This window comes from Centrocercus urophasianus, unplaced genomic scaffold (genome assembly GCF_019232065.1).
Source record: "Centrocercus urophasianus isolate 14NV4802_14NV808 unplaced genomic scaffold, USGS_Curo_1.0 seq_22, whole genome shotgun sequence".
NCBI classification, from domain to species: Eukaryota; Metazoa; Chordata; class Aves; order Galliformes; family Phasianidae; genus Centrocercus; species Centrocercus urophasianus.
This window is the reverse complement of record NW_024884778.1, coordinates 19,427,525-19,440,098: the sequence shown is the minus strand read 5'-3', so window position 1 is coordinate 19,440,098 and position 12,574 is coordinate 19,427,525. Positions and strand designations below refer to the sequence as shown.

Here is a 12,574-nt window from a genome sequence, read left to right as displayed (position 1 = left end):
CTTTTCTCTCTGCCTTTTTTTTTTATTTTTATTTTAGGCTGAGATGACTCTCCTCGTCAAGGAAACTTCTGAAGATATTTCACAGTATATTTTCTTTGTATAAAGTTCTTTCCTAAAGAACAGAAATAGTTTTATATATATATATAAAAAAAAAAAAAAGGCAGGTGTTACAGTGAAGAGGGAATGAACTGATGAACTTTGTATTCCTGTAGTACGTTATTACTGTGGGGTAGGTCTGGGGGAAACAAATTGTTTAAAATTTAAAAAGAGGCATTTTTATGCAACTACTAAATAAGAGGATTGTTGTTTCTAAAGTTGTTGAGGAATGAGAATATTTTTATTTTAAATATGATTTTATTTTTTAAAAACACAAGTGTTACTGCCTGCAAGGTCTCTGTGTTTCAGATGAAGTGGGCCTCCAGAATGTTCTGGGGGTGTTTGGTAACTGGATGAACAGGCTGTATAAAGCAGGGATTCTCGCTGTGATACCAGCTCTCTAGGAGGCTGATGGAAGGCCTAGCTTGCCCTAATTGGAGCCTAGTGTTTCTGAGGATGTGGGAATCTGGGATTAAAGTTTGAGCGCTCTTTTTTTTTTTTTTTTTTTTTTTCCCTCCCCCATTTACCCTTTGTGGTTACAGTTTTTTAATCTTTTTTTTTTCTTCCCTTTTTGCCCTCTGTGTGGAAACTACAAATTGAAGGCCTTTTTTCTTTAATGTAAAGTGTATTTATTAAAAAAACAAATACAAGTCCTGTCTACGTCTATGGCCGTGAGATGTTGCCATGCAATCCTCTGCCACCCATACAGAAGCAGTGCTCTGCCTAGCAGCAGAATGTGCAGGAGAGCAGCTGCAATAAAGTGCAGAGTAAACAAGAGGTGAGATTTCAGAGGGCACAGGCTCCACCCTGCTCTGGTCTGTAAGGACTCCTCGACCTACTGGACCTGTGGCACATCTTGCCCACGGCTTCAAATCTGCCATGTCAGCTTGCCTGCCAGCCTTGAATTTTCCACAGAAGTTTCAAGCAGCACAGCATTTTTGCTGCTTGCTATGTGAGCAGGGAATGCTGCTGGTGTCCCTTGAAGATGCACCAGAATATCCAGTCTGCAGCCCAGTTGCAGGAGGGGCAGGGAGCTCAGTGCCTTGCTGCTGTCTGGCAGCAGCTGCCATGGACTCCTATTCACGCGTGGTTTGGCATCAGGTGGATTGCCTTCTGGCTGTACTGGAGGAAGGCAAATGAGGTGCTCCTGCACATAAATGACAGTGGATTCTGTCCTTTGAAAAGGGGGGAAAATTCAGTTGTGTGCTGTGCAGTTAAACACTCATCTACAGCTTAATGCTGTGAGTTGAAACTGTCAGGTAAGTGTGCTTTTCACTTGCTTGGACAAGACCACTGAAATGCGCTCTTTATGCTCAGGTGTTCAGAGAATATCCACTCAACTTCTTACCTTTTCTCTCTTTCAGCCACTTTCAGAATAGGGATTGAGGCAGAGCAGGGAACTGAAGGCTTCTCACTCCTTGATGCTACGTCAAATTTTCCATAACGAACAGTGCTCATTTCCACAAAGACTGAAGGATTAATTGTTCATAGAAGAAGAACCTCCTTTTTAACCCAGAGAAAGGATAGCTTTTCTTCCAGTATTGCATTTGCCTAATGCACTTACCCAGGAGTGCTTGTAAATAATTGAAAAGATAGAGTTCTGCTGCAGTTTGTAATGGGCAGTTGCGACCTACAGGACCTATAAAGATGAACAAGTTGTGATTACTGCAGCATTTAAGACCAGCCATGGGAGCAATGTTTTGGTTAGACAGAGAGTTGAAAACAGGATCTGCCATGCATCAGCTGTGCAAGTCAGCCTCTACCTTATCAAAACACGTCTTATACAACTCTACTTTAAAAATGTGCTGCTCAGGAGGACAGGAAAAAAAATATGAAGCTCTACTACTAGTGAGAGGAGATGTTGTGCCAGCTGTGCATATTGTTCTGGCATTATACCACAGCTGTAACTATCTGCGTCTGTTGCTACCTTGGAGCAGTTTGCCAACTATTCTTATGAGACAGAAATGAATGCCTAACAGGCAGAGCTCCTGTTTATAAAATTTGCATTGAAACTGGGCCACTGTAAGAACAAATGTAATCCTCCCACAATCCTCCCCTACCCCATCTAACTGTAGTGAATAGAGCCAAAGGGAGCAGGTCTGGGGCCTAACACCTGCAGCTGAAGTGACAGAGCCTGGCTCACTGCCACTACATGGGGCCTGGGGCATGTACTGGGCTGTGCTAGGCCTTGTGTGTGTGTGCCCTGCTTCTGTAAGGCGAGGTTGAGCCTCAGCCTGTGCTGTCACACACACTGACCCAGCCCAACGGCATGTTTCAGCCTTCCTCTGCTTCAGTGCAGGGCCGTTTAGCACACATCTGCAGCATAGCAAATGGGCTGCTGGGGCAAGAAGCTAAAGCTTGGCCATGGTACTCTAGGATTAAAAAAAGACAGCAAACCATTTATGTTAGAAGCAGTGGTGTAAGCCAGGTTTTTTTCTGGACAGGTGCCATTCAGTTTCACACTCTTGGACCACCCTGCCTCCCCTCCTCCCGCTATGCCCTATTGCATTACCTTACTGCAACAGGTGTACAGCTGTGAGACACCCGCGTTGCACGTGGTGCAGCCCAAGCAGTGACTGTGGCTCTGTGGCTGGGAAGCTCAGGTCTAGGAAAGGACCCCGCAGCTCCATCAGTACAACCCCCTGGTAGAGCAGGTTCTCTACAGCAGGTCGCACAGGGAAGCATCCTGGTGACTCTTGAATATTTTCAGAGGATGAGACTCCACAGGCTTTTCAGGCAGCCTGTTCCAGTGCTCTGTAACTCCCTGAAAAAACTTTTCTCATGTTTGTCTGGAACTTCCTTTGTTCCAGTTTGTTCCCATTGCTCCTTGTCTGATTATTGGGCACCACCAAAAAGAACTTGGCCTCATCTGCTTGACTTGCCCATTAGGTATTTACAGGCATTGATTACATCTCTCACCTTTCTCCAGGTTGACCAGCCCTTGGGGCTCTCAGTGATTCCTCACAAGGAAGTTGCTCCAGGCCCTTAACCATCATTGTCACTCTGCTGCTCTCTCTATAGCAGTTCCTTGTCTTTTGTGCAGTGAGGAGCCCAGAACTGGATGCAGCACTCCATGCACTCCAGCAGGGCACAGCAGAGGGGAGGATCACCTCCTTCGCCCTGCTGGCCACACTCTTTGTAACACACCCCCAGGAACCATTGGCCTTCTTGGCTACCTGGGCATATTGCTGGCTCATGGCCAACCTGCTGCCCACCAGGAGCCTCAGGTCCTTCTGTGCACAGCTCCTCTGCAGCAGCTCAGCCCCTCCTCAGGTGTAGGACCCTGCACTTGCTCTTGCTGAATCTCATAAGGTTCCCTTCTGCCCAACTTATGAAACAGCCCAAACCCTCTGCTATTACTTGTCTCAAAAGGAAAGTGGGAGATGGGGTATCTGTGCTGGTTCCTTGGCTCTGTTAGCAGAGATGTGCAACTTCCAGAAGCCATCAGGCGCTTGCTGGGACCCTACTGCAAACTGCTGCGACAGTGGGGACGTGGGCACTACACAGGGTGCTCCCTGACAAAAACCTCTGGTCACATTGACTCTGGCCATAAGGGACATCTAATAACACTTGGGTTTCAGATGACACTTAGAGGTTACACTTACTAGCATTTGGCACTGTCTATGTTACAAGAGGGATGAGGACTAGGTCACAAGGTGAAAAGTCAACATCCTTGTAACCATGTAACATCAGGAGCAGGCCAGCTGTACTGTTTGCAGTACTGCCCTGCAAACTTGCTCAGCACCTGGGACCCTTGTCACTGTTTTCAGGCCCTTAGTACAGAGTTACATTTTATGGGCTACAGACACCAAAGTGAAATATCCCCTCATAAGCACACTAACTCATTAGTATACAATCACAGTATTAAATGTTTAAAAATAAATAAATAAATAAATAAAACCAATAATCATAATTGTTGACACCAATACATTATTAAATTAAGCTGATGATGTCCCTGCTGTGAAACTGCAGGGTTGAAAATTAAAAACAAAGAGAGGCATCATTAAGCTGAGTTACAGTCCTGTGTAGGGTTTGACTGCCGCTCACTTGAGAACACAGCTCTGAAGTGCCTTTGGCAGCAGTGAGTCTGCTTGCTCGGAGACCGCTTGTGAGGAGGGCCTGGGTTCTGGCTCTGCCAGGGTTTTGTTCACTTGCTTACCACCAAAGCTTCAACAAACAAACAACCAACAAAAAACAAAACCAAAAAAAATCCCTGCAATTCTAAAGAGAAAGTTCAGAATGTAGTGCTTTCAATGCCACACAATTTCCTGTAAGCCTCTTGAAATCTGGAGGCGTGATTTTAAAAAATACAAAATCCCCAAGCTGAGTAGTGCAGTTTAACTCAAATTTGAAATAGTTACATCCTCAAGTCACCCAGAAACCAGCCCTGCATGTCCAGGCTCTCTGGAACGACTGTCTCATGCCACAGACAGACACAGTGAAGAACCTCAGCTTAAATTCCTGTTCTTGCTCTGCAGACAGCTTCCTCGTGGGCACACACCATGCTTCCAGATGACAGCCAGAGTTGTTTATATTTTTGCATGCTTGCAAATAAATTTTAACTTAAAAAAAAAAAAAAGAAAAAACCTTTGCAGTTCATCTTGCAATAAAGGATTTCAGATAGTGAACATGATGGCTATAAAAAGGGGCACCCACAGTTCACAAAACAACTTGGTGCCCTTTATATGTTTGTCTGCATCTAATACAGGCCCAAGAGGTTTCCCCTTTCAATGATTTTTTTTCTCATGCTTGATTTATTTCTCTTTTTACAGAAACCAGGAACATCAGGCCTCATCTGTTCTGTTGAGATTGTACAGGATTGACTCCTTAGTAGCAAACTTTTTGCCCAATTATCAATTGTAATTATTATTATTATTATTATTATTATTATTATTTGGTGTATAAAGAAGATTTCTATTCTCAGTCAGGTTTTGCTTCCTTGAAATGATCTGTCACCAAATGGAGTAGCAACAGAAATCGTAGAATCACAGAATGGCCTGGGTTAAAAGGACCACAATGATCATCCAGTTTCAACCCCCTGCTATGTGCAGGGTCGCCAACAACCAGACCAGGCTGCCCAGAGCCACATCCAGCCTGGCCTTGAAATGCACCAAGATTTAAATTTGCTAAATAAAAAACAAACAGGACAAAAACAAGAAAGCAAGACCAACCTCTCAGTCTCCCATAGGGCACATCATTACAAATCCCCCTTCCCCTCCCACCTGGCAGGACACCAGAAAGAGACTGAGGAGGTGTAGGCTGGAGGCTGAGGGGCTGGGCTGGGCCCCCATCAGCGGGCAGCACAGGGCAGCAGCCCTCCCAGGCCTTAAGAACCAGGATAGCGCACAAGATTAGAAATCCATCAGTGAACAAGGCTTTACTGACGACTTTTTCATACAGTTAAAAAATAAAAATACAGAACAACAGCAGACAGTGCCACGTATTAAAAACGAATGAAATGGGCTCTATTTAAATGGTATTAAAATTAATTAGAAACTAAAAATCTTAGCACTTCGGTTGAGGTGTTCTGAGCCTCCACCAAAATGATTGGCCTTAAAAACAACGGGGTTGTGTGACACACAAAGAAAACATGGAATTTGAAAAGACAGTGTGGGTTAGGCAGTGTCTTTGACTATAACTATCACCATATGTTCTTCTTCCAACTTCCCCAATGTCCTTAGTGCTGACTGGAGGTACTGCTGAGAGAATTCACAAGGAGGGAACGCATAAAGCATGCCTGTGCTGTCTCTGCCCTTCGCTCCTCCCACGGGCAGGCTGATAACCCCAGCAGCCTGCTTCTGTTTCAAGTAGGAGACCAGATTCCTGAGCAGCCGTCGCTGCAAGCCGGGCTCGACCACGGGAAAGGTCCCCTCGGACCCCGCACTCCCCGGGGCAGACTGCGTTGCCAGGAGCACGGCATAGCCATTGGGGCTGCCTTGTTTGATACGGCGAGTCACTTCATCCAGCTTGGGCTGGTCGAGCCGAAGTCTCTGAGCGATTTTGAGCTGCGTGAGCTTCCCACCAGACAAATGGTCTTTGAGGAGTCCATTGATGACACCGAGGTCTCCCTCCAGAATGTGCATAGATGTGGGGAAGCAGCTGTTTTTTAGCACGAGAAGCCCATTCCAAGCAAGTTGCAGCGTCTGAGCGTATTCTGACAAATTCTTTAACTTTTTGGTCTCAGATTTTGGCTCCTCGTGAGTTTTTGATTCTGATTCACCAGTTCGATGATTGCGTTCGCTGTCCCTTTTTTTAGGCTGTGGAGCATCGGATGCCTCACGATGGGGTTTCTCCTCAGTTGTGTGACGATTGTTCTGAAGGGAGTTACTCTGCTCTTTCTCAGTTCCGGATTCTGTAGTGTGATTCTCTTTGCGGGCCCGCTCCGGGCTGCGGTCTAAAGCTGGCCCACTGGCCTTTGTCCTGCTTCTGTCCTCGTAAGGCGAGTGAGTAGTCCTGCCACGGTCACTGGAAAGGCTCCGTCGTTTCCGCCGCTCTTCCCACAGTTTGGGCACAGTGCGATCGCTGTCACTGGCCCATCGCTCTCCACTCCGGCTACGCACTGATCGGCTGTAGCTCTCCAAGTTGTTTCTGCGTTCAGCGTTTTTGGCAGGACTGGCCCAGTCTGCCTCTGCAAAGCTCCTGTCTCTGTCCGAGTACAGGAGATGTGGAGGAGTCCTATCTCGCACCCTCAAGTCTTGCTCTAGGCTTCTGTGTCTGCTATACCCATCAGCAAGCAGTTCGTAGTGCACAGGGAGAGGTGCAGGCTGGTACTGCTGCGGGTATCTCGTCTCTTCTGCTTTGGCAAAATCCACACGAAGTCTCCTCTCTGGACCGCCCAAGGGAAAGCCTCTCATCTGCGCGCAGGCGGCCTGGGCAGCGTCCAAGCTTTCGTACTGGATATACGCAAAACTGTCTCCCTTCACATAGTCAATAGTCCTGATGCTGCCAAAGCGGTCAAACTCCCTTGCCAGGGCAGCTAGAGAAGTACTGGGGCCAAGACCACCCACCCACAGCCGGGTAGTAGGGTTGGCTTTACCGTAGCCAATTTTGATAGGGTTCCTGCCGACAACGCGGCCTGACATTGCGACCTTGGCCCGATGCGCCATGTCTAAGTTTTGGAACTTGAGGAAAGCGTAAGCCCCACCTTGGCCGCGGGCAGGGCGCTTGATCACCACTTCTTCAATGATGCCGTACTTCTCGAAGGCACGTCTCAGCTCCACCTCTGAGACGTTGTGGTCCAAGTTGCCGATGAAGAGGTTGCGGGTGGCTCTCTGATCATCCTCCGGCATCAGGTCTTCCTCGGCCACGATGGGGTAGCTGTAGGGCCGGCCGCGCTCGTCATACAGCCCATAGTAATCCAGGGCCCGCTCCCGCTCCCGGGAGAGCCCAATGGCGGCGGCCTCCAGCGCGAAGGCGGCGGCGGCAGCGTGCGCATGGCGGGGCCGCGGCTCCCGCAGCAAAGGGCTGGTGACAGGTGAAAGCGACCGCTGCTTGTACTGGTAGGCGCCGTGCAGAGGCGGCAGGTAGCCCAGGGGCTCCGGCGAGGGCGCGGGGGGCGGTGTGCGGCTCCTGCGGCCCCCGCGCAGGTACACGGGCTCCACCTTGAGCGGCCGGTCATAGAGGAGCAGCTGGCGGGCCCGGGCGTGCCGGCGGGCGTCGCGGGCGTCCCCGGGGTGTCGGAAGTTGACGTAGGCGACGCGGCCGAGCTCGGGCGTGTGGGAGAGCTTGACGCTGATGTCCCCGGCGCCCCCCCCCGCGAAGCGCTGGAAGAGGCGGAACAGCCCGTCCTCCAGCAGCTGGTCGGGCAGGGCCGCGCTCAGCCCGCTCACCAGCAGCGTCTTGTACTCACAGGAGCCGGGCGGCTCCCCGGACAGCCCCGCCGAGCCCCCCAGCGGCGCCAGCAGCAGCGAGGGCGCGGCGCCCGGCGGCGGCCCGGCCAGCAGCAGCGAAGGGGCCACCACGGCGCCGGGCAGGGCCTTTGCCTTGGGCACGCCGAGCGCGCGGGACGACGACGACGATGAGGATGACGAGGGGGCGGCCTGGCCGCGGGCGCCCGAGGCCGAGCCGCTCGCCGCCGGGCGGTGGTTGGAGTCGGCGCCGCCGGCGCGCTCATCGCCGCGGTGGCTGCGGGAGCCGGAGCCGCCTCCGCCGCTTCCTCCACTTCCTCCGCTTCCTCCGCCGCCGCCGCCGCCGCCGGGCGTGGACTTGTCCCGGCTGCTGCGGGAGGCGCCCGAGCTGCGGTGCAGGCCGCGCCGGCTGCTGCTTTCGCGCTCGCGCTCGCGCGGCCTCTTGGCGGCGGCGGCGCGGCCTCCCCCAGCCCCCGGCGGGCTGGCGTCCCGTTCGCTACCGCGCTTCATGGCGCTGGGGCCCGCGGCTCAGGAGACGCCTCCGGCGGCCGCCGCCATCTTGGACAAAAGGGAACGAAGGCGGCTCCGGCCGCCGCGCCGCGCGGGCTCTACGTCATCGCCGTGCGCCCCGCCGCATGGCGGCGTAAAGAGCGTGGAGGCGCAGCGCAGCGACGTGCGGAGGAAGCACCTCCCGCCCTCGGCCGCGCGTCACGCCGGGCTGCCAATGGGAAGGAGCGTGCGCGGCGCGGCCCCGCCCCCGCCCCTCCCCCAACCGCGGGAGCGCGCCGCGCAATCACGTGACACCGCACGCTACCCCCGGTTGAACCGTAGTACTTTAATGAGCCCCGTACAGCGCGCGCCGTAGCGGCTTCTCCGCGCCCGCCCCGCGCGGCCCCTCCTCAGAGGTCGGCGCGAGCGCCCGCCGCCCTCGGCGCGTACTTGGGCATCAGTTCGTGGATCCTGCGGATGAAGTCGGTTTTCTCGGCGCAGCCCTTGCACGCCTCCCCCCAGTCGTCGAGGATCCGCCGCAGCTCCTTGACGCGCAGCTTGCGCAGGTCGGCGGTGCTCAGGTCGATCTGTTTGTCTGCGGGGAGAGCAGAGCCGCGCTCAGCCCGCAGCGCCGGGGGCTCCGGCGGTGTCACAGCGCGGCGGGAGAAACAAAGCTGAGCTGCGGAGCTCCGCTTGAACCCGAAACCCCGCTTCGCCCCAGCGCTTCGGCCGTCCTCCGCGGGACGGAAAAAGGTGGTGGGGTCAGCGCCGAGGAGAGGCCAGCGGTGACAGCGGCAGAAGGCTGGCTGGGAAGGCTGGGAAGCTACAGGGCGTTAGTGCACGAAACGAGGAGCACAGCAGCCACAGCCCGGTGACTGTCTCCAGGGGACGTAAGGGAGGAGAGGGGACAGCAGCCAGAAGGCACTTCCGTGGCTGTTCTTCACATCAGTCTTCTCAGGAGGAGCACAGCACCTCATGTTCAAGGAGGGTGGTAAGTGGCAGTGCCCATTGCCAACAGGCTCCAGGAGCAGGTGCCAAAGCAGCTCTCATTGATGACAGTAGCACAGCCCAGCAGCCCTCGCATGAGCTCAGCAGGCACCATCCTGGACCCAGGCATAGTGCTGTCCTAGTGGCCAAATTCCAAACAGGGCTTTGAGCACAGCACTGCTGGCACGAGGGAGGTCAAGCAGTGGCTCTGCAGAAGCTGAAGGGCAGGCAGCAGCCCCTCCTGAGCATCCCTGTACAGCTGTCCAGGACATTCACAGACAACAGCCCAACTTGTATAACTACCTATGCTGACTTCAGCGTGCTTTTACCCAGAATAATTCAGTACCCCAAGAAAGTGCACCCATTTCCCCTTCTGCTGGCAACTCACCGTATTTCAGTTCGCAGATCTGACTGTCTTTCTTCTTCAGTTTATCGCAGATCTTTTCCACGGGGATGTGGTGACTCATGGGTTTTGACACCTCGTTAATAATTTTGGTGGCTGCATCACTTGTAGCCCCAATATAATAGCACTGAAGGGAAGAAAAAAGCAAGGCGGATATGTGTGGAAACATTTTTCTGAAAAGGTTTTCTAGCCATCTCTTTGCAGTTTGACATTTACAGTTAGAGAACTTTCCAAGGGACTGCCCCAGGAGGGCAAAAGCAAGCCTGACTGTGGCCAAGGGTCACTTCCCACACTGCCTACCACTTTTCAGCACTGCTTTGCTGCTGTCCTGCTTTTCAAGTTGTTAACAACTTGAACTGGATTACTGAAGTTTTCTTTGTTAAAGGACTTTCTGAAGCATTGCCCCCCTCTTTCTGTGGGTGTCTCTCTGCAGGAGAGCTCATCTGATTTTACTTAGGGCAGTTCAGTTCTCCTATAGTTCTCAGCTACACAGCTATAAAGTACTAAGCATTTTAACAGTTTATGTAACACTCCAAATGCAGTCTAACAGGGAAGTCCTACAGCAAATAAAAGCTTTGTAATCCCAAGCCCTTTAATAACAGGGAGAGATAAGGTCAGCAGTAAGACGCTGACAGATATATAGATATATTTAAAATGAACTTCATACAACAAGGTCTCTTGCAACAACAAAAAATTACAGCACCAGTTGTGGCCACAGAGCCAGGAAGCACAGCCCCCAGTGAGGGACATCATACAAACACAGAAACACTAGTTTCCCTTTGTTTGCCAAGTGTTCTACAACTTATTTCTTCCAGAGGCAATGTCGATGACTACTTACCAACCGGTTCTCTTTGCCTTTTGCCTCTCTGCAGGATTTCATGAGCTCCTTTTCAATACTGGTGGGTGTGAACTCAGCATTGTTGTCCTTTAGACTCTGGTAGAATCTCCCCAGGAAGGTGACACACACTGGAAGGGAAGATGGGTGGAGTTACCTGTCACTGCAAGAGCCTCACAACAGCTCTCAGAAGCAGAGGAACAGAATAAGGGATTTGCAGAACAGAACATTTAGAAGCTGCGTTAGCAATCTGTGACTTTGGGTGTTTCAGCACACATGAGGCAGCAATCTGCCCTGGTAGTTCTGGTGAGTTTCTGACAATATGAAGAAGATCCCTGGAACTGTCCAGTGAGTTCTGCATATGGGCTGAGTGAGCAGTGGGATTCAGCTGTGGGGTGTGGCACAAAACAGTGCTGAGGTAAAAACAGAAACTAGATGCCCTATTCTTGCTGCTTTGATAAACTGCTTGTCAGACTATGCGCTTCAAAACCAGTTCTGACTGGAAACCAACTCATCTAGGAAGCAAATAAGCTTCCTAGAGTGATATGACATTACTAATGTCATATCAGTGCCTATCAGTGATATGACATTACTAATGACAATATACACTAGAGTCTGTAATGGGCTTGTGTACAGTTGTTTCCAAGAGAAAAAGCTGTAACACGATCACATGATGCACCAACTTGGCATGTTTCTCTCCTCACTTCCCACAAACTTCTGCACCAGTTTCAGAGAGACTGAAAGATAACAAAACTTCCACAAGCACACCAGCAGCAAAGCGGACAGAGCCAAGCCCTGCCGATGGGAAGGGCAGCACAGTCCTCACTCAGCCCCCCAGGCAACAGATTGTGCTCCAGAGAAAGCACAGCACAGGGAGGGAGGCAGCTGCAGCACCCAGCAGGATCCGTGCAGCACAGCACCATGTGACCCTGCAAGCTCGCAGTCAGGTTTCACACTCGCTGCTCACACAAGTGGTCTGCAAGCACCGGCAGCACCGCTGGAGGTGCGTGCCCCACCAGTTCCTGCAGCAGGAGCCGGGGGTTCCCAGCTCTCCCGCTGGCCCAGCCCTCCGTGCGTGTGTGCGTCCCAATGGAAAAGGGTGAGCAAGCCTCATCATCAACTTGCATTCAACTCCGGACTCGAGCACAGAACGCGGGCAGACGCAGGAAATCAACGGGACTGCCTGCAGCCAACCGAACACCGACTGCCGTCGCTCGAAGCTGGCAGTAATCACAAACCGTCCCGGTCGGGAAAGCCTTTTCTTACGCACACAACGCCATCATTTACCTCACATCAGTCTGTCTCCAGTCACAGACACACACTGATGTCCGCTGTCTGCGAGTGAAAACCTTCGGGAAGAACAGAGACGCTGCAGGCAGTGCCGCCGGCGGCCGCGGTACAGCGGAGCGCCGTGCCTTCCTCGAGCCGAGCGGCGGCACCGCGGAACCCCGGAGCTCCCCGGCTCCGCCTCGAGCCGTCCCGTCCCGCGTTCAGACCGGCCCAGCGCGAAGCTGCTGCAGCCGCACCGCGACTTCTGCAAGCAAAGCGGCACCGCCGGGACGGGCGGGGCGGGGCGGCGCCGGTCGGCACAGGACGGGCCTCGGGAGCACCGCGGCCCGGACGCAGCCTCCCGCCCGGGCAACGGGGGACTCCCGCGCCCCGCCACGAGCCGCTCTCGGCGGCCCGGCCCACGCTCCAGCCCCCAGCGGCAGCGTGCGGGCGCGGCCTCGCCTCGCCGTGGGGCAGCCCCTTCTCCGGCCCGGACCCACTCACCCTCGCACTCCCCGTTCCGCAGCGCCCGGCTGCCAGCCGGCAGCAGGAGCAGGGCCAGCGTCGCCCAGAGCCCGTGGGCCGCCTGCATCCCGCCTCGCTCGGCGCCCACCACAGCGATACCGGCACCGCCGCCCCCGCGCTGGG

General features: G+C 53.1%; 2 protein-coding genes across 2 annotated transcripts; both read right to left on the bottom strand.

Annotated features, from left to right (window-relative positions):
* Positions 1–5,447: 5,447 nt before the first annotated feature.
* On the bottom strand, positions 5,448–8,453 carry RBM15B (RNA binding motif protein 15B). Its single transcript, XM_042823870.1, has one exon. It carries the CDS (start codon positions 8,451–8,453, stop codon positions 5,712–5,714), a length of 2,742 nt encoding a protein of 913 aa, XP_042679804.1. The 3' UTR covers positions 5,448–5,711.
* A 367-nt stretch (positions 8,454–8,820) lies between these two features.
* On the bottom strand, positions 8,821–12,550 carry MANF (mesencephalic astrocyte derived neurotrophic factor). Its single transcript, XM_042823497.1, has 4 exons — positions 12,431–12,550; positions 10,661–10,788; positions 9,808–9,949; positions 8,821–9,027 (listed from the first exon to the last, which is right to left on the bottom strand). The coding sequence occupies exons 1-4, from the start codon at positions 12,516–12,518 to the stop codon at positions 8,843–8,845; spliced, it is 543 nt and encodes a 180-aa protein (XP_042679431.1). The 5' UTR covers positions 12,519–12,550; the 3' UTR covers positions 8,821–8,842.
* Positions 12,551–12,574: the final 24 nt, after the last annotated feature.